General features: G+C 36.0%; 1 protein-coding gene across 1 annotated transcript in view; it reads left to right on the top strand.

Annotated features, from left to right (window-relative positions):
- FCHSD2 (FCH and double SH3 domains 2) overlaps positions 1-26,956 on the top strand; it is a 313,606-nt gene that overhangs the window by 148,133 nt on the left and 138,517 nt on the right. Inside the window, exons 5-8 of the mRNA XM_007173694.2 lie at positions 1,119-1,263; positions 13,898-14,031; positions 17,741-17,795; positions 18,664-18,792. Of these exons, the coding sequence (XP_007173756.1) occupies positions 1,119-1,263; positions 13,898-14,031; positions 17,741-17,795; positions 18,664-18,792 (463 nt within the window). The remainder of the gene's footprint in view (positions 1-1,118; positions 1,264-13,897; positions 14,032-17,740; positions 17,796-18,663; positions 18,793-26,956) is intronic.

Raw genomic sequence — 26,956 nt, 5'->3', positions numbered from 1 at the left:
CTCTTTTTAACAAGGTACCATTCATTGTTATGGTAAGTTATAAAATATGTTTGTAACTAGTTTAGGAGCATATTGGGACTGACTAAGGCATTTAGCAAAGCGGAAGAGAAGGTTTGAAAAGGAAGTTGGCCACAGAAAGCAAAGGATGAATAATTCTTTGACTTTACCAAAAGATTTCTGAGAGCACATTTATCAAGCAAAGGTGATGGGACTTGCTTGGAATGACTCTAGGCCGCAACGTGATGCTGGCTAAGCATTATTACAACAGAGAAACAGATGTAGAGCAATGATACCATAGACTTCTTTTCTCTAACAAATAGACTTCTCAAGAACATAAACAGTTGTTCATGATTTTTTTTCCAGCCACGTCAGTTTATGTAAGTTGAAAGAAAATGTACTTTAGAGGTATTCGTCTATATCTCAGTACTGCCACACTCTGTTGTGATCTAGAGTGATCCTCTAAATTAGCGGTCCCCCCAACCCATCACCGGGCCGCACAGCAGGAGGTGAGCGGCCGGCGGGCGAGCTAGCAGAGCTTCATCTGCTGTTCCCCATCGGTCACATTACCACCTGAACCATTGCTTGCATTACCATCTAAACCATATTCCCCCCTCCCGCCCCCCATCTGTGGAAAAATTGTCTTCCATGAAACCAGTCCCTGGTGCCAAAAAGGTTGGGGACCGCTACTCTAAATCTATCTGAGCCTCAGTTACCTCATCTGTAAAATCAGGAAAATAGCATAATGAAATAATGAAACTTGATATTCATAATGACACTCCTGAAACAGTGAAAGGCCTGGAAAGTCTGAATTATTCACTAATTTTTATAGTGTTAGCTTTGTCTAGAATTGTAATCCTTGTATCACTTTACTTCAGTATCAAGAATAGCTAATGAATCAAAATAGCCCATTGTCAAGCTATAGAGGAATAGAGTGTATTCCAAGTTTCTACTTGTTATATATGCTAAAAATGCTACCACCTATGAACCAATATAAATACACTTTAAACTATAAAGAAAACATTCATTTTGTTTGTCAGTGCTAGCCAGTGAGCAAAAGGTTAGGCAACTTATTCTTCCTTTCCTCTGCCTAATACTTTTCTGTCCCTCTTTGAATTTAGGAGCATGTATCCTGTTTGGAAATCTTTTCTCGAGGGAACAATGCAGGTAGCCCAGTCTCGGATCAATATATGTGAAAACTATAAAAACTTCATTTCTGAGCCTGCAAGGACAGTGAAAAGCCTAAAAGAACAGCAACTAAAAAGGGTATTGTTTCTATTTGTTCTTTTCTTGTATGCATTTTAATATCTCACTGCTACATTTATAATCTGCAAGATTATGTTAAATTGCATTGTACACTTTGAGTTTTTCTATATGGTCCAAATGTTTCTGATTTTAACATGGATTTTCTGATTTCAACATGTTCCTTCTAACTACTGTATTTTATTAACTGACAAAGGTGAGTGTAATTTGAATCTGTGGACATTCTGAAAGCTCAGTAAACACTTCTTACAAATACTTTTCAGCTTAAGTAAATAGATTCACTTAGTTTGGTGTATATTAAAATAGTTACAATGTTATTAATCCCACTAAGTGTTGAGAAAATTGGTCTCAGTTTCAACTTGACCCATTTTGCATAATAATTTAAAGGAAGTTGACACATTGTTACTGAGTCTAAGCTCCCTTTGCTGGCTACACAGACACTACAGGCCAGTAAATCGGGAGGCGAGGTGTTAAGGCAAGGAATGGCGACTTTATTCGGAAAGCCAGCAGACTGAGAAGATGGCAGACTAATGTCTCAAAATAACCATCTTACCAGGGTCTGGATACCACTTTTATAGAACAGAGAGGGAGAAGAGGTGAGGAAGTAAAGTAAAAAGGCTGTTAGTTTTGCCTGGCTTGGCCAGCATTGGGGAGGGGATGGGTTAATATCTTCTTTTCTGAAGCCATTCACAGGTGGGCCCGGTCAGATAGTCTCCTTGTGAGCTGAACAAAGGCACTTTAGTTTAACATTCAGGCAGAGGGGCAGGGTTCCCTGAGGCAGGCCATTATGTATGATTATAATAACAAAAGCAATGAAAAGCAAAGGTTAAAGTCAAAGAAACAGATCCAACATGGAGTCAAAATTGGCTCTTCCCTGTTACCATATCTTGACCATATATAGCAAACTTATTACCAAAAATAGTTTACTCTAAAGTTTAGCTATATAGGTTACATAAAAGTTTTTAAATAGATATGTTTCTTTGTACAGGATTTTAAAATTCATAGAAAAAATCATTATTAAATGTGATTTTTATGAAAAGCTTGCTATTGAAAGTAGGTGATTGAATTGTGTCCTTTTAGGAAAGGACACAGTTTTACAAAATTAGAGATTATCGTGATGCCTAATAAGCAATTAAATTTTTCTTATGGAAGTATTAATACTTTAGAAAATATTAAAGTGATTATTTAAGGAAATAACATTTCGCAAGCCATCCATTGTTTTGATTCTAATTGTCCTTTGGATTGTCACTACTTTTTTACAAACAAAAACAAAAAAAACTAATCTTCCTTGTTTGCCAAAGATGATTTTAGTAGCATGAAATCAATATGTTAAATGTATCTCTTTCAAGCACTCACGTAATATCAGTGGGTTTTAACATATTTGTATAAGAATGCCTCAGTTTTATCTTTGCTCAAAATTATCTCTTTCAAAACAAACCTAGCGAATAAACTACATGACCACTGACCAAACATTGCTTTCTAATGGAAGAAAAAGCATTGTGTGTGTGTGTGTGTGTGTGTGTGTGTGTCCATCAGTGCCTGCAGAGAGAGGGTGGGAGACAGAGGTAGCGAGTTGATACTACTCCTTCCTAACTGGGAGGAAATATGATGTTTCAAATAGCCAATGCATTCACCAAATGTAATTGAATTATTGGAAGTTCTACATTTCTCAGTATAGGAATTTTTTTTTTTTTTTTTTGGTTGCACCATGTGACATGTGGGATTTTAGTTCCCCAATCAGGGATCAAACCCACACCCCCTACATTGGAAGGGCGGAGTCTTAACCACTGGACCACCAGGGAAGTCCCAATATCAGAATATTTTGAAAGAGTTAAAACCATTTGTGCTCTTCTCTGACCTGAATTTAACTAACATTCCTGGGCAAAGAATGTTAAGAATGTTTGGTGAGCTTTGACAAGTCCTCATATCTGTGAATTAACTTATATTATAGCTGATAATAATGGTGTTTGTTTAAGCAGTTGTTAAACACTAAGTATATATTGAGCATACCTGTCAGGACTCTGAAATTACAAATGACAGAAACTTACTTCAAACTGGCTTAAGCCAAGAAGAGAATGTATAACTAAACATTTCAGCTTGGATGGAATCCAGGCAGGGGTGGATCCAGGTCCTCAAATGATGACATTAGAATTCAGTCTTTCTTCCCATCCATTAGCTCTGCTCTCCCCAGTGGCTTCATTCTTTAGCAACTCTCTCTACGTGGTGCCCCCCAAAGTGCCAGATTTACAAATATCAAAGCTAGCAAGCTAGCAATCCCACATTTTCCACTTTCCCCAAAGTTCTAACAAAACTACCAGAGTTAAGGCTCATCAAATTATCTTGGGTTACAGAGGTTACAGTCTTCATGCAAACTACGTGGACTAAAAATGGGAAAAGATGATTCGCCAAAGGAAAATTGAGATAGGTTCCCAATGGAGCAAGAAAAGCAACACATAGCCACAACTATTGGCTCCTCCAGTTGTACTTCCCAAACTTTACAACAAATTGACTCCACATAGGATCAGAAATCATCTATTTTTCTTCCTGTACTTCTCCAACCCTTCCTCCCCACACTTTTTTTTTTTTTGCCTATATTTGTATAATCTTGTATTTTATTTTCTTCTTTTTTATTTTAGTGTGATAAGAACACTTAACATGAGATCTACCCTCTTAACAGATTTTTAAAGTGTACAATACAGTATTTTTGTACAGATGATCTCTAGAACTTGCTCATTTTGTATAACTGAAATTTTGTACCTGTTGGTTAACAACTCCCTCCTTCCTTTTTTTCCAATCCCTGACAACCACAATTCTATTCTTTGCGTCCATGAGTTTGATTATTTTAGATACTTCATGTAAGTGGGATCATGCAATATTTGTCCTTTTGTGACTGACTTATTTCACCTAGCATAATGTCCTCCAGGTTCATCGATGTTGTTGCATGGATGCATGCATAGGATTTCCTTCTTTTTTAAGGCTGAATAATATTCCATTGTATGTATATACCACATTTTTTAATACATTCATGCATTGATGCACATTTTGGTTGTTTCCATATTTTGACTTTTGTGAATAGTGCTGCAGTGAACATGGGAATGCTAATATCTCTTTGAGATCCTGATTTTACTTCTTTTGGATAAATACCTAGAAGTAGGATTGCTGGATCATATGGTAGTTCTTTTTTAATTTTTTGAGGAACCGCCATACTGTTTTCCATAACAGCTGCACCATTTTGCATTCCCACCAACAATGCACAACAGTTCCAGTTTCCCTACAACCTTGTCAATGTTTGTTGTCATTTGTTTTTCTGGTAATAACCATTCTAACAGGTGTGAGATAATATCTCATTGTGGTTTTGATTTGCAATTTCCCTGGTGATTAGTAACATTGAGTAATGTTACACTTTTTGTTATCAATTTTCCTCCACTATTAGCTTTTTAATTTTATAATCTTGTTATTCTTATAGTAATTACCTTAGAGAGTCCAGTATGCCTTTCTGACTTACTATAATTTACCATGAATTGGCACTTTTACTGCTCTCCAAACTTTACTCTAAATTAACTTATTAAAGTCTAATGTGAATTAGTATTTTACCACTTCATGAACAATATAAAAATGTTTTAATAGTATAATTCCATTTACCTCCCCGTTATGACTTTTGTGCTGTTAGGCCTTTTGACTCTGTCCATGTCTTTTGTACTTTTTCTGCATTTTCTGTATTAATACCCTTTTTTCTCTCTGCACTTCAGTCTGAATGTTTTCCACTGATATCTTGCAGCTGATTAACACTCTGTTCTGTTTCTTTTTTTTCTTTTAATTTGTTTTGATTTATTAATTGATTGAAGTAGAGTTGATTTATAATATTTTGTTAGTTTCAGGTATACAGCAAAGTGATTCAGTTTTATATTTTTTTCAGATTATTTTCCATTATGAGTTATTACAAGATATTGAATATAGTTCCCTATGCTATCCAGTAAATCCTTGTTACTTAACCATTTTATATATAGTAGTTTGTATCTGTTAATCCCATACTCCTAATTTATCCCTTCTCCCCTCCCTTTTCTCTTTGGTAACCATAAGTTTGCTTTCTGTCTCTGTGAGTCTGTTTCTTTTTGTATGTAGATTCATTTGTATTATTTTTTGGATTCCACATATAAGTGATATCATACAATATTTGTCTTTCTCTGTCTGGCTTACTTCACTTAGGATGGTATTCTCTAGGCCCATCCATGTTGCTGCAAATGGCAATATTTCATTCTTTTTTATGGCTAAATTATATTTCATCGTGTGTGTGTGTGTGTATACCACATCTTTTTTAAAAAAATTTTTTATTGGAATATAGTTGATTTACAATATTGTCTTAGGTTCTGCTGTACAGCAAAGTGAGTCCATTATACATACACGTATAACCACTCTTTTTTAGATTCTATTCCCATATAGGTCATTACAGAGTATTGAATAAAGTTCCCTGTACATGCCACATCTTCTTAACCCAATTGTCTGTTGATGGGCACTTGGGTTGTTTTTGTGTCTTGCCTATTGTATATAGTTCTACTATGCTGTTCTGCTATTTTTAATTTGCTTTTAAAACTTATCTTTTGGAATTTCAGTATATTTTTCAGTTCTGAAATTTTTATTTGATTTTTAAAAAATGGAGTCCATGTTTCTGCAGTTCTCCATGTTTTTTCTTTATCCTCTTAAATGTGTCACTCCTAATCTCTGTTTCATAATTCCACTATCTGAATCACTATAGGTCTCTTTTTATCATTTACTGTTTCTTTGTTTGTTTTTGGTTATTTGGGTCTACTGGTTTAGTAGGCCTCACAGTCCTGGACATTGTGGATAAAAATTATAGAGGCTCTGGAAGATGTTTTCTATTTCCAAAGAGAGTTAAGTTTTCTAGCAGGCAGATGGAACACTATCAGATCACCTTGATTGTGTTAGGGTCTGGTTTTAGGCTTTTTAGTCTGGTCTATTTCACTTATGTCCTTATTCCTGGGGTCTTACCTGAAAGTATGGGGTGCTTACCAAAGCCTTTCTACTTTGACAAGACTTGCACTCCAACCTTTGTCTTCTCAACATGATGTAGCTTCTCTGATCCCTCTGTTCACTGCTCAGCTTATTAACCTTTCAGCTACTGTTCTTTCCTGAATTTCTTGGAATTTCACTATACACATGCCATTTAGAAGTCAACTGATGACTCAGGGAAATCACATGCAGATTTTTGGATTTGCTTCTCTGTAGTACCCTTCTTTCCAGGGCTAGCCTCTCAAGTTCCTGCTCTTTGGGCATCCACAAACTCCAACCTCTGTTTCCACAGTCTAGTAAAAAACCACTTTGTGTTTATATCCTACATCTCTGTGCCATGATTCAACAATTGCCCTAAGGAGAAAAGTCAAGGTGAATGTAGAGCTTACCTAGCTGTGCTTCTGTTCTTCCGTATATCACAGTCCCTTAAGTCCAGTGTGTATTGCTGTTGTTTAATGCTGGCTATTTCTAAAAACCTCTTTTGTCTAACTTTTACAGTTTCTAGACTATAGGAAGATAGTCTAAAACAACTTGTTCTGTCATGATCACAACCAACTTTTTTTTTTTGTTTTTATAAATTTATTTATTTATTTTTAGCTGTGTCGGGTCTTCGTTTCTGTGCGAGGGCTTTCTCCAGTTGCGGTGAGCGGGGGCCACTCTTCATTGTGGTGCGCGGGCCTCTCACTCTCGCGGCCTCTCTTGTTGCGGAGCACAGGCTCCAGACGCACAGGCTCAGTAGTTGTAGCTCATGGGCCCAGTTGCTCCACGGCATGTGGGATCTTCCCAGACCAGGGCTCGAACCCGTGTCCCCTGCATTGGCAGGCAGATTCTCAACCACTGTGCCACCAGGGAAGCCCACAACCAATTTTGACTTAAAATTCTCCCTCAGTAACATTTTTTAATTGAGGTATAATATTTATAATATAAAATTTTATAATATATACAAAAATTTATAATATTATGTTAGTTTGAGGTGTACAGCATAATGATTCAAAATTTTTATAGATTATACTCCATTTATAGTTATTATAAAGTACTGGCTATATTCCCTACACTGTACAATATATCCTTGTAGCTTATTTATTTTATACATTGTTGTTTGTACCTCTTAATTCCATATCCCCTCTCTTGCCCCTGCCCCCTTCTCTCTCCCCTCTGGTAACCAATAGTTTGTTCTTTATATCTGTGAGTCTGTTTCTTTTTTGTTGTATTCACTAGTTTGTTTTATTTTTTAGATCGTACATATAAATGTTAACATACAGTTGTTGTCTTTCTCTGTCTGACATTTCACTAAGCATAATACCCTCTAAGTCCATCCATGTTGTTGCAAATGGCAAATTTTCATTCTTTTTAATGGCTGAGTAGTATTCCATTGTGTGTGTGTGTGTGTGTGTGTGTGTGTGTGTGTGTATACACACACACACACACACACACATACATACATATATATATATACACCACATCTTCTTTACCCATTCATCTGTTGATGGACACTTAGGTTACTTCCATATCTTGACTATTGTAGATAATGCTACTATGAACATTGAGGTGCATGTATCTTTTTGAATTAGTGTTTTCATTTTCTTTGGATATATACCCAAGAGTGGAATTGCTGGGTCATGTGGTAGTTCTATTTTTAGTTTTTTGAGGAACCTTTATACTGTTTGCCACAGTGGCTGCACCAGTTTACATTCCCAACAACAGAGTAGAGGGTTCCCTTTTCTCCACATCCTTGCCAACATTTGTTATTTGTGGTCTTTTTGATGATAGTCATTCTAACAGGTGTGAAGTCATATCGCATTGTGGTTTTGATTTGCATTCTTCTGATGACTAGCGATTTTGAATATCTTTTCATGTGCCTTTTGGCCATCTGTATATCTTCTTTGGAAAATTGTTTATTCACATCTTCTGCCCATTTTTGTAATCAGGTTGTTTGTTTTTTTGATATTGAGTTGTATGAATTGTTTATATATTTGGATTTTAACCCCTCTGTAAATTTTTTTTGAAGTCTTTGTTGAATTTGTTACAATATTGCTTCTATTTTATGTTTTGGTTTTTTGGCTGTGAGGCATGTGGGATCTTAGCTCCCCCTCCAGGGATCGAACCCGCACCCCCTGCATTGGAAGGTGAAGTCTTAACCACTGGACCACCAGGGAAGTCCCCCCTCTGTAACATTTTAATGGTCATGTTCTTTTTAAAATTTTCTCGGGGCTTCCCTGGTGGCGCAGTGGTTGAGAATCTGCCTGCCAATGCAGGGGACACGGGTTCGAGCCCTGGTCTGGGAAGATCCCACATGCCACGGAGCGACTAGGCCCGTGAGCCACAATTACTGAGCCTGCGCATCTGGAGTCTGTGCTCCGCAACAAGAGAGGCCGCGATAATAAGAGGCCCGCGCACCGCAATGAAGAGTGGCCCCCACTTGCCGCAACTAGAGAAAGCCCTCGCACAGAAACGAAGATCCAACACAGCCATAAATAAATAAATAAATAAATAAAATTAAAAAAAAATTTTTTTCTCTACTTCATCAGTTTTCTTTTATAATACTTGGGGATAATTTCAGATACAATTATAAAGCATCTGACTGTTGTGAAGATTATAATGAGAGTTATATCATGGCTTTTTCTAAATCATTTTCTGTATGCTGACATTTGCTTATAAATCAAAACAAGAGCCACAATGATCTATGGCTTTTTAAAATTTAATCTATTCTTTTTTTTTAATTGAGTTAAAATTGACTTATTAGTTTCAGGTGTACAATGTAATCATTTGATATTTGTGTATATTGCAAAATGATCACCTCAATAATTCTAGTTAACATTTGTCATTCTTATATTAAACTAGCTATGCTTTTATCCATATCTTTCTCATTTATACTAGAGTTTACCTTCCTTGAAATAATTGAGATTCACATTTGTATGATACTTTAGAGTTTGTAAACTGCTACCATATCCATTATAGTCTCATTTGATTTTCATGACAACCTGTTAGGTATGTAAATATTATTATTTTTCAAATGATGAAACTGAGGCTAAGAATGTTAGAGAGACTTAGGTAGTAAATTATTGAGCAGGAACTTGAATATACTACTTCCTAATTCCAAATCGTATTCAATCCTTTAAAAATACTTGGAGTTTAATGTTTAAATAGGCTTACAGAAAAATACATACAACTTTTCACCTCAGTAGACTATTTATAGATGTTCCCTACTCCTTTGCCTAATTAGTTTTTATAGTAGTTGTAATTAATACATGGATAATTTGTTTTAGGATATCCTGTTTTCTGCATCCTCTATTTCCAAATTAATTGTTAATGTTTCTATACAAGCTTTATGTTTATTATTTTTTACTTCTGAATAAATTTTTCATTTACTCTGCTTTATTTAGTCATTCCTCTGTTTTATTACCACTAAGGTAATAAAAGTTAACTTTTTAAAAAGTTATTTTCTTTTCTTTTTTTTTTTTTTTTTTCTTTTTGGCCACACAGTGCGGCATGTGGGATCTTAGTTCCCTGACCAGGGATTGAACCCTCACCCCCTGCAGCTGAAGCGCAGAGTCTTAACCACTGGACCACTGGGGAAGTCCCAAAAGTTATTTTCTTAGGATGAATTTCCAGGACAGGCCTACTGGGTCAGAGGATGTACTAGTTTGTAGGCCTTCAATGTATTGGTCCAAGTTACCTTTATTTTTATTCCTGTCTTCAAGTTATTAGCAAGTCTATCTATCCTAGTATCTGTCATACTCAGGAATCGTACTTTTAATTTCTTCACTAGGATCCTGAATTTTAATATCCAAGTTTGTCATTTTGTATGATCCCTTAGCCCTAATGTACACTTACACATTCATTTCTCTGTCTGCTCAGTGCTGATAACTCTTGAGAAAGAGCTGGGCATGTATCACATCAAGGCTTTTCTTAACATGGTTATTATTAAGCTTGTTTTTAAGTATATGACCTAATCCACCTCAGAAAATTGGATTTCTACAGAAGAAATTTGTTTTAAAAGTTGGAAAGGAAATCCTATTCCTTTGCAAATTAAGTTTGATGACTTTTATTTAATAAATATTTTTGATATTTTGTTATGTGCAGGCATTTTCCTTTGAAGAAGAACCCAGCTTACTCTCACTTGGAACAGTTCACTTGGGTGATGGAAACATTTGATTGTCGTTTTAATGAACGTTAGGGAAGAAAAGGTCACAGGAGATCTCTTCAGTGTGCACACAGGCTATCTCTAATACTGTTTGATAAACAGTATCTTAGAAACTTATGTAAAGGGAGAAAGCAAGTAGGAATAGAATCAACCAGAGTTTTCTGATGAGATTTTTGAGAAATCCTTTTAAAGATATGAACTGCCACAAAATTCATCTGATATTGTGGCACATATAGAAAGTAATTTAATTTAATAACCTTTTATAAATGAAAATGAATTAAGTAATCTCTATAAGATGTTTGGTTACCCGAGACTAAGGAGAGATGTCCTTTAAAGGGTAGGGATATAAGGAGTGAGTGACTATGTGTTTGTGTTTCTGTGTGTGTGTGTGTGTGTGTGTGTGTGTGTGCGCACACACGTGTGCATGCATATGTGCTCATGTACAGGTACCCATGGTGTTCACTTTGTGTGAATATACTGAGATCCTATCCACATGGTTTGCAGTCCTCAGGAAAACGTTTGACCTACTGTGTTTCATTTCCTCTCAAAATATTCAAATTAGCAGACCCTTTCAGTGCTTAATATCACCCTGGGACTCTTGGGCTTCCCTTCATTGATCAGTTTTCTGAGGCCAAGTTTCATTGTTTTGGATGAACATTTTGGATGTAGATACCTTACACCTGACTCCTCTTTTAAATAATCCATCCCATTTGCCCATTAAACACAGTTGTCTTTTTTCAGACCATGCCCCAGTTCCTAGTTATTAATATCTAATTGTAGCCATGGAGCATTCTTTCAGCTCTTCACACATGCAAACATGGCATTATTGGGATGTTTAGCACTTCTCTATAGGAGTATCAGGTTGTCACGGTATTATTTAGTAAATAAGAGATTTGTTTATGATAAGGACTATTAAAAATTAAAGATTTTTCGCAAGATAAAAGCTTACTATTTTAGTATGTCTATATAATGAAACATTATTCAGCCATAAAAAGGCATGAAGAATTAGTACATGATACAACATAGATGAACCCTGAAAACATTATGCAAAGTGAAAAAAGTAAGATGTATAAGGCTATGTATTATATGATTCCATTTAAACAATATGTCTGGAATAGGAAATTTATGAAGACAGAAAGTAGATAGTGGTTGCCAGGGGCTAGGGGGTAGGTGGAAATGGGAGTGACTGCTAATGGGTATGGGGTTTCTTTTTAGAGTGATGAAAATGTTCTGGAATGAGACAGAGGTAATGGTTGTACAACCTGGTGAATATCCTAAAAACCACTGGGGTATGTGAGTTATATGTCAATTCTTTTAAAGCTTACTATTTTAAGATAAAGTAACTGTGAAACCTTAAAAACATGGTTATCACAAAACTAGGGTACATACTATAATGGATTACATGGTAAATTCACTGTATGACTTTGGGTAAGTTGTTTAACCTCTTTAAGTCTGTTTCTTCATCTTAAAATTGGACTAATATGAATACTTTTATCACAGAGTTGTTTTGAGGACTGAGTGTGATGTAATACCTATAAAGTGCTGGGCATAGTGTATTGTGCTTGTGCAGTGCACATAGGGAGTCTTCTTAAATGTAACTAAACATTCAGACTCATGAGTATCGTAGGCCACACCTGGCATGAGGATTACTTAGAAGGACATTAGGACAGGGAACACAGTTAAGCAGCAGGGCGGCATCCTGCATTAGTAGAATTAGTTCTCCCAGCAGTTTATGCTTCAGTCTACATAGCTGATCAGAGTTATTCTGTTTGGTCCCCAGGTGACAGGTCTGGGACAAGGGAATGAGACTCACATGTGCAGGGGTAGCCACAGACTCTAAAGGAGAGGAAAACCTTTTATTACAGCTCTATGGACAGAGCTTCCAAGGTCCCTGCAAGGGACATGTCCAGATACAGGAATGACCATACTCATAGAAGCCCAAAGCCAAGACTTCTCCATCAAATATTTGTAGTTCATTTGTAGTTTCTCCCAAGTTGATGCAATTTACCCATCAGGTAGATTCATATTTATACGTCGTGTTGCTGAATAACCCAGTTGACATTGTGTCTTAGTCAGGTTTCTGTTGAAACACAGACTTTGGAAGTTAAGGGTCCAGTTTTCATGCAGCAGGGAAAGAGGTGTTTTTTTGTTTTGTCTTATTTTACCCTTTATTCACAGCCTGACACTTATTAGGTGCTCAGTAAATGTACCCATAGGGAACCTTCCAGATCTCTCACTTCCTGTAAAGTAGTGAAACTCTAGCCTATATGTCACATGTCTAAGTTTATTTGTGCTTTATCCTTGCTTTTCTGATGTCCTTGTTCTATTCCACACTGCTCACCCTGGCAAAATAGTCCCTTACTTACCAATGTCTCTTCCTGCTTTGCTGTGTTTTTTCAGTCTCCACCATGCACTGGCGATGCTATTCCAGGCTCAGAAGTTTTTCAATGGGGGCTGCCCTGAACTGGCCTCAGACTGGTGAAACTTCTCAGTGGTTTGTTTCAAACTGGGGAAAATAATTCCCCCTTTGGATATCCAGAAGAGTCCCAAAGCAGTGTTACTTTGGCCCCATTGTGTTATAAGAGTTTATTTGTTAAATATTTCTTTCAGTTATTATGTCTGTCTCTTCTCCTAGAATCTCTATGTGTATGCAAAGAGTTGAGTTGGAAATAGTTTTGAGTAATAATTGTTATGTGGTACCCAGGTTTCTTGCTTCTCTCCTTCATCTTGGGCTTATCCTGTCAGACTTCTCAGATTTCTTATTTATTTATATTTTTGGCTGCATTGGGTCTTCGTTTCTGCGCTCGGGCTTTCTCTAGTTGTGTGGAGTGGGACTACTCTTCGTTGCAGTGCACTGGCTTCTCACTGGGGTAGTTTCACTTGTTGCGGACCACAGGCTCTAGGCACGTGGGCTTCAGTAGTTGTGGCACGTGGGCTCAGTAGTTGTGGCTCGCGGGCTCTAGAGCACAGGCTCAGTAGCTGTGGCGCATGGGCTTAGTTGCTCCGTGGCCAGACTTCTCAGATTTCAATCCTCCTTTCCCAGAAGTGAATCCTTCAGTACCCTTTGTACCATCAGTTCCCCAAACATATAGAGAAACTTTATTAATATTATGAAGATTACAGAATTGCTTTAATCCTTTGCCTTTATTGCTAATGCTCCAACACTAAGAGCATTTTCACTGTTGCTCTTCTTATGCCTTAGCTTAATGTCAGTTATCAGTAGCACTCAGAGGTTATTTCTCAAAGCAGAGTTGTTAAGCAAACTGTGACACTATTCGATACATTACTTGAGATGGGAGTACCAGCTGTTCACTGTATTTCAGTTTGCAATTTGAAGGGTACTAAAAGTGCTGATTCTTCTCCTGGGTTTCCATCCTGAGGGCATAGTGCATAGTTCTTAGGACAAACTCATTTTCTGTAAGCCTGAAGACTAAAATCATAATAATTGCACTTTGTATTTTACAGTGTGTGGACCAGTTGACAAAGATCCAAACTGAATTGCAAGAGACAGTGAAAGATTTAGCTAAAGGCAAAAAGAAGTACTTTGAGACTGAACAGATGGCTCATGCAGTACGAGAGAAAGCTGACATCGAGGCAAAGTATGTGTTTTAGCATTTCTGAAAAAAGTGATTATGCAAATAAATGTTATTTTTGCGAGTACTTTGTTTTCTGTTAATACAGGGCATAGTCATTCTTAGGTTATATTGGTTTCATTGGACCTATAAATGTTACATACTTTAGATCAAATTTTCTTTTATATTAGTTGATTTTTATTTAAATTAATATAAGCAAAATGGAATATTTGATCAGTCAGTTTTCACATTAAATTGAATTTTGAAAGGGAAAGAAGACAAATGAACATGGTATTGGAAGCTTAGCAGAAGTCTGGTTAAAGTTGCTATGGTGTCTAAATATCAGGGTTTTAGAGCCTCAATTTTCTCATGCCAGAGTAAATCAGTTGTAGTCGAAAATCCTTGATCCTCAGTATGCCTTTGAAGGACTACGGATGCATCAAGTGAATAAGACCACTGACCTCAGTATAGAAACCCTGCCCCAGAATTTCTCTTATATGAAGTTCTAACGTATATAATTTTTAATGTATGCTTTAGGAACTGTGTGTGAATTTTACTTTCAATATATGTAAATTAAAAGTCCTTTATTTTGAGAATAATTAGGAAAAGAAGGAACTGGCAGTTTATAACAGAAAGAAATGCAAAGCTAGCAGTAGAGATTTTTGCAATGACAACTTGAGGAAAGATTAAAATTTTTTAAGAAAAAATAAACCTGTGTTATAGAATGGGATTCTGAAGATGTCTCTGAGGAAAGGTGAGACTCCCATTCGGTGAGCTCACTGATGGAAAATGTAGGAGTTTGAACTCCTAGTCATGAAATCAGAAAGGCTATGAACACTTGTACAGACTAGGAAGGAGTCAGGGTTGTCTTTCTAATATACTTTTTTATCTGCAGGAAATTAAGCAATCTCATAGGCATCTTGTGAAAATTTAGGGGCTCCTGGAAAGTTTATTTTGTCCCAAGGGATGGTAAATGAATACTCATAAAGTGCTTAATGTTACTGGAAAACATATTTAATATTTCCCTAACTTAGTTTATTATCTTTATTATTTTATTTTTATAAGCATACAAATATTTCCTGTACTTTCATAGAGTCAGTGAACCCATCTTCCCAGTTAGACCTGAAGTTTTTAGATTAGGTGCTCTCCGTTAGGAATATCCTTTCATGATGGTTCTTAAGAAATTGTCTTTTAAAATGCTCAGGGATTCTAAAACAGAGAATTAACAGATTTGTAGAGCATATAGAAATACCTACTTTAGCCAAGGTCCACAGGGTGAAAATGAGGACAATTGTGGGGCTGTTCCTGAGAAGTGTGGATTTGGCAAGGTCTAATTCACAGGTGCTGATAGCAAGAAACTGCCTTCTAATATAGCCCAGATTCAAAGGGGATACAGCAAATTAGACATTTCATTCAATGTGTAACTTTTCTGGAAAATTAATTCTACAACAGAGAGAGAAATGCCTCTTTATCTTCATTCACTCACTAAGTGTTTATTGAATGATTACTCTATATCGGGTACTATGGATACAGAGATGAGGTAGATAAGTTTTGCCCTCAAGAAGTTTAAAGCCTAGAATTAAAAACAAACGTGTTTTAAAGTAAATTTATGATTTGTTTATTCATAGTAAACTTAAAGAAGTTAAGTACCTAAAGTCACTCACCTAGTAATCAATTTATTTTAGTAGTTGTGTGAAAACACTGTTATGTAAGCATAGAAAATAGATTAATTTTACCTAATGAAAAAGGAAACCTTTATAGAAAAAAGTGATGTTTGGACACAGTTCTGAAGAATGGTTTTTCTAAGTAGAGATGAGAAGGAAGATCAGGAAGGGGAATGAAAACTGGACTGTATATATTGGGTTGACCAAAAAGTTCCTTCGGGTTTTTCCGTAAGATGTTACGGAAAAACCCAACCGAACATTTTGGCCAACCCAATAGTTTTGATAGATGATTTGACAGATAGAGATGTGTACATTAGGAGAGAGCATAGAAGGAAGGATACAGTTTGAAGGGATGGCTGAGTTCCACTTTGAATATGTATGTTCTGATAAATATGTGGGACCGTGGGGTGAATATATTTGGTAGAGGGTTATATATCTGACTCTCAGATGAGAATTTGAGCCTGAAGATCTTGCTTTGGGGGTCAGTTGCATATCAGATGATAATTAAAGGGATGAAAGAAATCATATATAAAATGAGATGAGAAGTTGAGTTTGGAAACCTAAGGAACTTTAACATTTGGAAGGTAGGTGAGGAAGAAGAGTATGTAGTATGGTTCATTGTATATATTTTATTTGCTCTAGATAATAATCTTTGAGGACAGGAACTCTATTATTTTACCTATTATTAGTACCTTCTTTATTACCACAAAAGGATTGTATGAGGATTAGAAAATGAAGCAGAAGCCAGAGACTTGAATCCTTACATTGGAAAATCCAGATGCAACTCAGACTATTTAGATAATGGCTACAAAAAAAGTAGAAATGAGTATACCCCAAACACAGTCTTTCTTAACCCTGAACAGGCGCTCTCAAATTTTAAATTCTGTGGCCTTTGCTTTTCTAGATCAAAATGAATAGGAATCTGATTAATAAAAACAAAGAAAACCCCCATCAAATATGAATATGGCAAGGTAGAAAAATAACAGGAGTCTCTTAGACCCAGCTTTTTTTTTAATAGTGGAGTAGTTGGAATGCATGTTTGTACGTCCTTGAATGTTTCTCTCTTGTTAGAAAGTTGAGAGGCTGCTTTTTCTGTCCTCACATTTGCTGTGCAGAGACTGGCTTGCTCTGTCCTCCAATACCAAATGGTCTGCAACTTTATTTCATATTATGGCATAGCTTCCAGCACATTCTGACTTTTCCCATGGCAATCACCATGACACTGCAGTCAAGACAAACATTGCAGCTTCAGAAATCACTGGTTGTGGGGAATGTTGGTTGTTCCTTAGCATTTTTCTCCTTATGGTTATCTCTAGTTGTTTGCATAAAGCCAAGATATTTTAATTACTGATTGTTAGATTATGGTTCCCCTCCCAAGCTGAGAGGGATTGAGGGAAATAAGGACACCAGAAAAGAGAAGGTTAAATAGAACAAAATCATATTAGGGCAGAAAGTCCAAGGGCTTTATCTCTATGTTCTGAATACTATAGATATGTTAAGAGTGGAGGGAGCACATAGGCAGGCACCCAAACAAGAAGAACTTTTAATGGGAGATGTGATGGAATTAAGGTCTTTGTAGAGCCTGGTCAGTATCATACAGTAGATTGCATTCCTGGCATTGGCACATTCATGGCACATTCCTGGCACATGGCCCTGAAAGCCTGCTAATCTTTGTCTCCATAGGTTGGTTATCCATGGGCTTCTTTAAGCTTCCTTGCGGAAACTAAAGCATGTGCAATTGTATGATACTGGGAATAACCTATAGTTTGATGACTCTTGTTTATTAGGAGATACCAACATATTGGATTCGTCAAATTGTATTTTTGTCATTCAGGATATTTTTATTTTATTAATCCCACTATTTTCTGTTTCACCATAATATTAAATTCTTCCCGTAGTAAAATAAAGGAAAATAATCATTGCCTTTGGTTTTCTATATATTTAGTTCTCTTTTAGAATAGTGTCACGGGGAAAGGTCACTTTTTAAAAAATTTAGTAATTATAATATTTAATCATTTTATTATGATGTAATTTGATAATTTTATTAACATACTTTTCTATTTTTATTATAGATCTAAACTTAGTCTTTTTCAATCAAGAATCAGTTTACAGAAGGCAAGTGTAAAGGTGAGTTTTTGAAAACTATATTTCACAATTGAGAAACCTTAGCTTAAAAAAAAAAGAATTGGGCCTTTTGAGGGTGCAGTTCAATTATTTCCATCTGATTTTCATTTAGAGAAGCATTTTAAAGTCATTAGGGAAGAACTTTTCTTCCCAGTTCATGAGGGTTTTTCAACTAAGTGTCAGCACTTTGGATACTCCCTGCTTCTCAAGATTGCTTTAGAGATAAGTTTCTATACCTAACCTGCTTAGGTAGCCTGTTGTCTTCAACACTTAGTCCAAGAGACTTTAACAAGTCCATGGGCTTTAGAAAGTTCAATAAAATCCATTTCACTCAGATTTATACCTCTGAGCAGATATTCTGGGCCAGATGCAAGTGAATTTTTCCTGTGGGATCCTCAAGCTGCAGAATACCTGATAAATAAGCTTAGTGACCTACCTTTGTCTGCCTGGCTCTCAACTAGCATGCATTTCTTTTGGCACGTTAGGGGGTGTTGATTTTTTTTCAAACTATTTTCTAACTCCAGCAGATTTACCCAAGTCTTTGAAGATAAGGGACTTACTTAATTTGAGAACCTTTATTTTCCCATCAGAATAAAATGAGCAAAACATTATGAAGTTCTCTCAAAAGCTTTGGAAATTCTTAAAGTGTAAATAACAAATATTTGAAAGCACTCTTACTGTGTCAAACAGTTCTAGTCACTGTTTATTTAATTCTTCAATAGTGTCGAAGAATTTTTATATGCATATAAATGTTTCTCCACATGGTCATCTTTACTCTTGTTGGGGAGCCAACTAAGAGTGGTATCCTCATATGTTTTTCAGTACAGTATCAGTTTGCACTGACTTTTTCTTTTCTCTTACTATGTTTTAGTTAAAAGCCCGGCGATCTGAGTGTAATTCCAAAGCTACCCATGCAAGGAATGATTATCTTCTTACATTAGCGGCAGCAAATGCACACCAGGATCGCTACTATCAAACAGATTTAGTTAACATTATGAAGGTAATACAGCCTTAATATCTGTGGTAATATTGTATCATTAAAGACAAAACAACTCATGAGTTGACTGTTGGGTGTATGGGATTGAGTCTATACAATAGCAGCCAGGCTACCTCACATTTTGTTGGAATATACTTGGTATTGTTTAGGTGACCTGTGTTTCATGTAATCTGAATTAATTTTAGTATAAGAAAATGTTTAAAGCCAAATCATAGTAAAAGATTGTATTATTCCCTAGCAGCAGCAGATATTTACTGTATAGTGGTTATTAATATATGATTATTTTTTAAAAGCTTAGCTTTTTAAAATTTTATCATTTTATGCTTAATTGATAGGTAAACTTGTGCATTAATATTTTATGAGGTGCCTGTGGGTAAAACAAGAGAAAATGTAACTCGTAGTTATATGAAAATCTCTCTACCCTGAAATGTAGGGTTACAGTTTCTTGTATGACAAAATTCGATCTTGATCTTTCTCTGTTTATACACCTATATGTATCTTTAACTTTAACTCAAGTAAAGGACAAAGGGTGGAGGAGCAGGAAACTTTTTTAACATGCTGCCAGGTTTGCCCTCACTGCTGATAGACAAGTTCTGCTTTGAATTGTATCTCATTCTCTCCTGTTGTATCAAGGACCCAAACTTTTGATTATTCTATCTTTATTTTCAACCCATCCCTCTCAATTTTATTGTTCTTAATGACTGTCCAACCACATTGCTTTCATTGAATTGCTTGCTTTACAAATCAGAGGTGTTGAGAAGGGGGTGCAGCAGGAATGGGCACTCTTTTTTTCCTACAGTGCCTCTGGAAAAGAGATAAACTCTGTCCAGAAACTACGAGTTCTTTCCTTGAAAGTAGAGACAGGACATTTACTGGAAACTTTAAGGAAAAACGGAGGGATGGAGAGAGTAAAACTGAACTAAGAAGTATCCTATTGCAAAATTTTTTATTTCCTTTTTGTTTATTGTCTGAAATCTCCTTTTCCTGGCTTCTATCCTGTTCTGACTTCTGCTGGTTAGGATACAGGTGGTAAGAGAGACAAGGGATTGTTTTGACATCCCAGATGAGAACTCTGCATACATTTTCCCATAAAATGTTGGACCTAGAGGTTTAGACATTTTAGTATCTTATTAGGTGTTACACAGTGCTTCAGACTTACAAGGACCAACTGGAGACTTGGCCTCCCAGTATAACCTGGTTTCTCTAGGGAAATATATATACTCAGTTTCAAACAACTCCTTTTATTAAAAAAGATTTTTAGTACAGCTCACATTTAAGTTTGTAATTCCCCATATACCATCTGCTATTGCAACAAAGCTGTTAACTATATACTTTCCCCTTTGCATATTTTAAATGAACACTGTATTAGTTTAAGCATCAGCAAAAATAAAATCTTTATGTTTTTTAACTTGAATCCACAGCCAAAAAAGATCTCTTTCCTAAAACCCTATGGCCTTTTATAAACCAGGAAAGGTACAGTATTATTTGGGGGATCTACCCCCTGCCAGAATCAAAGAGGAGGTTAATGGGCCTAGCCAGCAATCAGATTATGTATCTTTGAACTTACTTTGAAGTCCTTATGCACCTAGGTATTTGATCATCATTGGGTAGGTTATGCTTCAGACTACTCGTTTCATGAAACATTAGAGGGTACTGAAATGATTAAAAAAAAAAAAATAGAGGCAGGAGTCCCTCCTGTCCCTTAAAAATAGGAAAATGGATTCTCAATTTTCATGTTGTATGTGTTAATTCATTTTCTTCCGCATGCTTATTCTATAGTCTGCAGTATTGGAAAACTCCCATTAATCATGCTGTTAGCTACTTAGTAAGTTTCTATCATTGAATTGACAGTGGCCCTTTAGTAGCTGTCTTGGTAAGGTCTATTTTCTGGATTTTTGTTAAAGTTATAATGCCTTAAGTAGAATCTTTTTTAAAAATATTTATATGAATAGCTTGGAAGCAGGAGATTTGAGTCATTGATTTCATCATACACATTTAATAGTCACTTAGAGTGTAGTAGCTACTATGCTAGGCTTTGGGAAGAAGCAAAAATGAACAAGACACTCTTCTTATCCTCAAAGAGCTCAGTCTAGTCAAAGAGAGAGATACATAGAAATGATTACAAATTAGAATAATGAAATCACTTACTGCCAGAGGACCGTGGTTAGTAGTAATAGCAGCTATCTTTTTTTTTTTGATTGCTTGGAATTATCCTGGCATTATCCTGATCACTTTGGGCATATTATCCTTTACTCATTTTCTTCTTTATCCTGGTTAGAGTATATGGTTCATTATTTAAATAACACACTAGCCTATAAATGAAATGAAATGAAATGAAATCCCAGCTCTGGATGAACCACTCTCTCTATATCTGCATCTAAGTAGCCAAGCACTGTTGAAGAAAACTTTTCAACAGAACAGATTCATGATTATAAATTAATGTGAAACCAGTATCAAATGGACCCTCAACACTGCTCAGATATCCTACTGTATTTCCCTGGTTGACTTTCTCTACTATTTTCAACAATTTTTTCAACTTTTTCCCTTCTCCTCAAATCTGACTTACCCCTTTTCTTTCACACTTAGCAAGTGGTCTTTCTTCCTAATTTACAGAGACAATAGAAACCATTAAAAGGGAACTCCATTATTGTCCCGTTACAGGCTTCACCTGTGTTCAGGACTCTTCCAAGGAGTCTCTATAACTATCTAAAGATGACTGTTTCACTTCAGCTTTGGATCATATCTCATTCCCTCCTGCCTTCTCAGGGATTTATTAAACAATTGATTATTTTTTTCCTTATATTTCTTGGACGTTCTATTCTTAGATTAACAGTTGATAGGATCTTAGTGATGACAGCCCTCAGTATGCCTTGTGTTACTCCTCTAATCTGGATTAATTGCCCTCTGCGTCCTGTGTAATGCAGTTATTCTGGGACCTTCCTTTGCCTCTCTCCTATGTTGGATCTCCAGCTGTCTGTATCGCATCTTTTTTCTTGGTTTACTTTGTTCGTTGGTGTAATACATCCTCCAGTACTTTCTTGAGAGACTGGGCATGGGAGGTAATTTTTTTGAGATACTGTGTTATAAAGATGTCATTTTTCTGTGCTCATACTTGGGTATAGAATTAAAGGTTAAAAACCATTTTTGCTCAAATGTTGAAGACAATTCTTCGTGTTTTCTTGTTTCCTGTGTTAGTACTGAGAACTCCAAACCATCTGATTCTTCATTCTTCATATCTGAGTGTTTTTTCTTTTGAAAAGCTTATGAAATATTATCAAAATGTCCTTTGATTCTTAAATTAATTCTTCCCTTTTGTTTTCTCTTTCTGGAATTCTAATTATTAAGATGTTGGATCTCCTGGCCTAGTCCTTCAAATTTCTTTTTTCTATTATTGTTCTTTGTCATTATGCTCTACTCTCTGGGAGACCTCTTCAGCTTTATAGTTCAACTCTTTTATTAAGTTTTTAATTTTTTTTTATGGATTTAATTAATTAATTAATTTATTTATTTTTGGCTGTGTTGGGTCTTCGTTTCTGTGCGAGGGCTTTCTCTAGTTGTGGCAAACGGGGGCCACTCTTCATCGCAATGCGTGGGCCTCTCACTATCGTGGCCTCTCTTGTTGCGGAGCACAGGCACCAGATGCGCAGGCTCAGTAATTGTGGCTCACGGGCCCAGTTGCTCCGTGGCATGTGGGATCTTCCCAGACCAGGGCTCGAACCCGTGTCCCCTGCGTTGGCAGGCAGATTCTCAACCACTGTGCCACCAGGGAAGCCCAAGTTTTTAATTTTTTAAACATGGTTTTAATATCCTTTTGTTCCCTGAATGTTCTTTTTCTATAACAGGTTTTTGTGCTTTATCTTCTCTTTTTAATTCTGGTGGTCTCAATAACAGAATTTATTTTAAAGTTTTCTTTTCTGTGCATAGTCTCTCTTTTAGCCTGTTGGTGAGACTTGTCAACTTTGAGCTTCACTGTAGGGTGTTCTCATGGACCATTTGTAGGGGAAACTGTAATGTCAGTATCCTTGTATCTCTCTTGAGTTGGTCAAAACTCCTTCTTTGCTCCCTTCATCATTTCTTCAGATCTCTTTTCTTGTGTTGTTTGCTGAGGAAGACTTCCATGATCTCCTTAACCCAGTTACACTCCCACCCAATATGATGGCCTCATAAAATGGTTTATCTCATCTTTGAAGTACTTAACATGGTTGTAGTTTTACCTGTATCTGTGTGATTATGTGGTAAATGCCTTATCTCCCACTTAACTATACATTCCACGAGGGCAATGATTGTGTCTGTATCACTTGAGACTCCATCCTTGCTACCTAGTACAGTGTTTGATTCCTAATATGTGCTAAATGTTTATAAATTAATACATATTGAAGAATGAATGAATGAATGAGCGAATGAACAATCAATCTCATTTTAATCCTTGCAGGATGAATCATTCCCATTTTACAAATGAGGAAACTATGACAAAGCCTGGATTCAACTCTGGCAGGTCTCTCTGCCTTCAGAGCTGGTGCCATTAGCTCTTTAAGTAATACCAGCTTATTGAACTTGTTTCCTTTTTCCTTGTTAAATGTGGGATAATCCTGCACTATCTTATCTCCTTTGGCTTCTGTGAGGAGCAAATGAGATAATGAAGAGTGTTTTTGTTAATTTTGAAACTTTTTATACACGTTATATATTGTCCTTTTAAGTAACAGAAGTTCTATTATTCTGTTTTAAATAAATCTTGTTTTTGAGGAGGGGGAGAGCGTAGAAGAGACCTTGAATACTTGAGAGTGAGAGTGGAGCAACTGTTTGGGTGTCTAACATTGTTGGGTTCTCTGTCTAGGTACCCAGAATACATTATTTCATTTAGTTTTCATAACATCTTTCAAGGTAAATATCATTATCCCTGTTTTACAGGTCAGATAGCAGAGGCTCAGTGAGGTTCAGTTAATGTATATAATAGCCAGGATTAAATCAAGGTCGCTGTAACTTCATACCCTGTATTCTTTCCTAGATTTCATGCTGTGTTCTTTTCTACATACCATTCCAATCTTCTTGATGGTAAAATTTAGTATAATAAGCGGTAGCATACTGTAAATGTCATAAATTCTGAGAGAACTGTAGAATAAAATTAACAATTGAAAATTGCAGATTGTCCCCTGTTCTAATTATTCTAAAGAGTAAGATCATGTCAGTTTCTAAATAAAGTATTTAGACAGGTTCTCCAAGGAATATTTTGTATTCCTTATGCCAGTACTGATTAGCGTGGATACTAAATATATTACTCTGTGTCTGTATATTATCAGGCAGGGTTTTTTCAAACTCCAAACTAAAACAACAATGACCAAAAAAAAAAAAAAACTATTGCTAAGCCATGGAAACCAGATAACTGATTTCATCAAATCTATAGAAAGCAGTTCAGCTGACTGTTGGGAGGTAAGGTAGTTTGTTCCTCAAATGTTCCTTTTTTGTAGTGTATTCTTGTGCAATATATAAACTGATATTTTTACTTTTAGAAGCTTGTGGAATATTTTCTTAGTGGTTTGGATGAGGCAGGATGAAGTATAATGCATCATACTAGAAAAGGGAACAAATGTCAGTCTAATGAAAGACTTTTTGAAAAGCTTAACACTAGGACCCTATCTCTAGACAAATGTTTAGTGGAAGCTAAACATATCTGGACTAGTTGATAATTGGGCAAAGTAATAAAAGGTGAACATCTTTATATGTGACAAATATAGAAAATATGATAATATGGCATATCTTTTACAGACATTTGTCTTGGTTAAATGAAGAGAAAGTCATTATTGGTATCCAAGTCTCTTATTTTTAAGGCTTTTCTGGCTAAAGCACTAATTATTCCGAAAGTCTTCTTCATTCTCATGTAGGATTTTTAACTCTCATCTTCTTGATTTTAAGTCATAACTCTTCTGGTTTCCCTGCCATCTCTCTAGCTGTTGTGCTTCTGATCCACCTAGTAATGTTTGTTAACTTAACAAATTAACATGGAAGTCCCCAAATCTCAAGATTGGCTCTCTGCTTCTCTTACTTTACATACTCTTTCTTTCAGAGAGTAATTATTTGGCTCTGTTTTTATTAATATTGTATGATTCTCAAATCTGAATGTAACCTTGCCCTTATAATTATCCATATGTTTGCCTTTCCTTCAGTGGCTGAAACTTTCTAAACTAGAGGCAACTCTGTTTCCCATTGTCCCCTTGAATAAGTACCCCCTCCTAGGTTTCAGGTGACAACTGCTGACAACAGCTGCACTGTCAAATACAATGGTCCTTAGGTACATGTGACTATTTAAAATAATTAAGTATAAGTAAAATTTTTAATTCTGTTCTTCAGTCACAATAGCCGCATTTCAAGTGCTCAAAAGTGACGTAGGTAGTGGCTACCATATTGAACAGTGCAGATATAGAATATTACCATCATCACAGAAAGTTCTATTGGACAGCAGTGGACTAAAGCTTATTTAGTTTTTGCTTGTTTTCCTCCCTTCCTCCTTTATCTGGCTATCAATAACACTGATGACCATTTTCCCCAATAACCATAACCATGATTGTATTCGTATTATTTCAGAATTAATTGCTTCTTCATTTGCACTGTATACCTTGAAATCAAACAGAGGTTGGCAAACATTTTCTGTAAAGGGCCTAATAGTAAAAATTTTAGGCTTCTCTGTCACAACCACTCAACTCTGATGTTGTAGGATAGTCATTGACAACATGTAAACAAATAAATGGCTGTGTTCCAATAAAACTTTATTTATAAAAATAAGCATCAGGCTGGATTTGGCCCACAGGCCTTAGTTGCAGACCCTTGGTATAGAACTTTAAAAACTATATATGAAATTTTCTAAATATATAAATACATTCAAAGAAAAATTAAATGAATACCCATTAACTCACCACTCAGCTTCAGAAATGAAACTCTACTAATAAAATGGAAGCCTCCTGTATGACTACTCCCAAAACATCCCTCTCATCCACCACGTTGTAACCACCACTCTGACAATATATTGTATTGTCTTAGATGGTATCATACCCTGTAATATTCTTCAACTTGCTTTTTTCCCACTGAACATTATATTTGTTGAAATTCATCAATATGGATTTTAACCTTATTAATTACTATTTTGCTATTTAGTATTTCATTGTCTATGTATCATAAATTACTTATCCATTTTCTTAGCTGCAAGTTTAGTTGTTTTGGTTTCACTCTTATAAACAATGCCGTTATCAACATTCTTGTATGTGTCTCTTGGTGTATTTATGCAAGAATTTCTTAAGGAAATATCCATAGGTGTGGTGTGTATTAGCAGCTTTACCAAAGAGGGCCAGATTGTGTTACAGCACTTTTTATTATACCTTTTAACATTGTTAGTGTGTTATGTTAAACTCAGCAAATATTTGAGTGTATATTTGGTGATACGGAGATAAATTGGACATGAGCCATATGAGCAGTGAGCCAGAAACAAGAAGGTTATAATTCTCTAGAGCAGCCCCTAAAGGGTATATGGAATATGAGGTGATACATCCTTTCCCCTGCTATATTGTTTATATTATGGTTGGCTCCCTGTGACACAAAAAATTAGGGTACTTCTTGCCCATTTTTACCAAACTTCTAAAGCAGTGATTTTAAAATATTTTTAGCAGTTGAACAACGGCTACAGACTCCTACATGGAATCCTTATACCTAAAGCAGATAAAAGGGAAGCTGTTTGGTTAAAGCCTGTGAGCCTCTTTCTGCTTTGTGTGGGCCCCATTACCCATACTTGCATATGCCATCCTCTACTTCTTTCCCTGAGTTCCTGAGGCATTATGCTGAATACTAGGGTTCCTTGAAATATAATTTGGAAACAACTGCTCTAAGACAGGGTTCCTTTAATAGAATTCTTAGCTTTACCTAGCTAATCTTCATGCTAGATTCTTTCAAAGTAATCTCTTAAAAATGTAAATCAGATCATGATAATGTACTGCCCAAATCCTCCAGTAGACAAGACCAACAGAAAATTGAGTATTCTGACTTGAGAGCTTAATTGGATGTCTTAGGCTAGAGAGTCAACAATAATTGAGGGACAAAAGCAATCTTGAGAAAACAGAACAAAGCTGGAGGTATCATGCTTCCTCACTTCAGACTATTCTACAAAGCTATAGTAATCAAAACA

Source organism: Balaenoptera acutorostrata, chromosome 9, assembly GCF_949987535.1.
Source record: "Balaenoptera acutorostrata chromosome 9, mBalAcu1.1, whole genome shotgun sequence".
Classification (NCBI taxonomy): Eukaryota; Metazoa; Chordata; class Mammalia; order Artiodactyla; family Balaenopteridae; genus Balaenoptera; species Balaenoptera acutorostrata.
The sequence above is the reverse complement of the archived record's forward strand: the minus strand, read 5'-3'. Positions and strand labels throughout refer to the sequence as shown.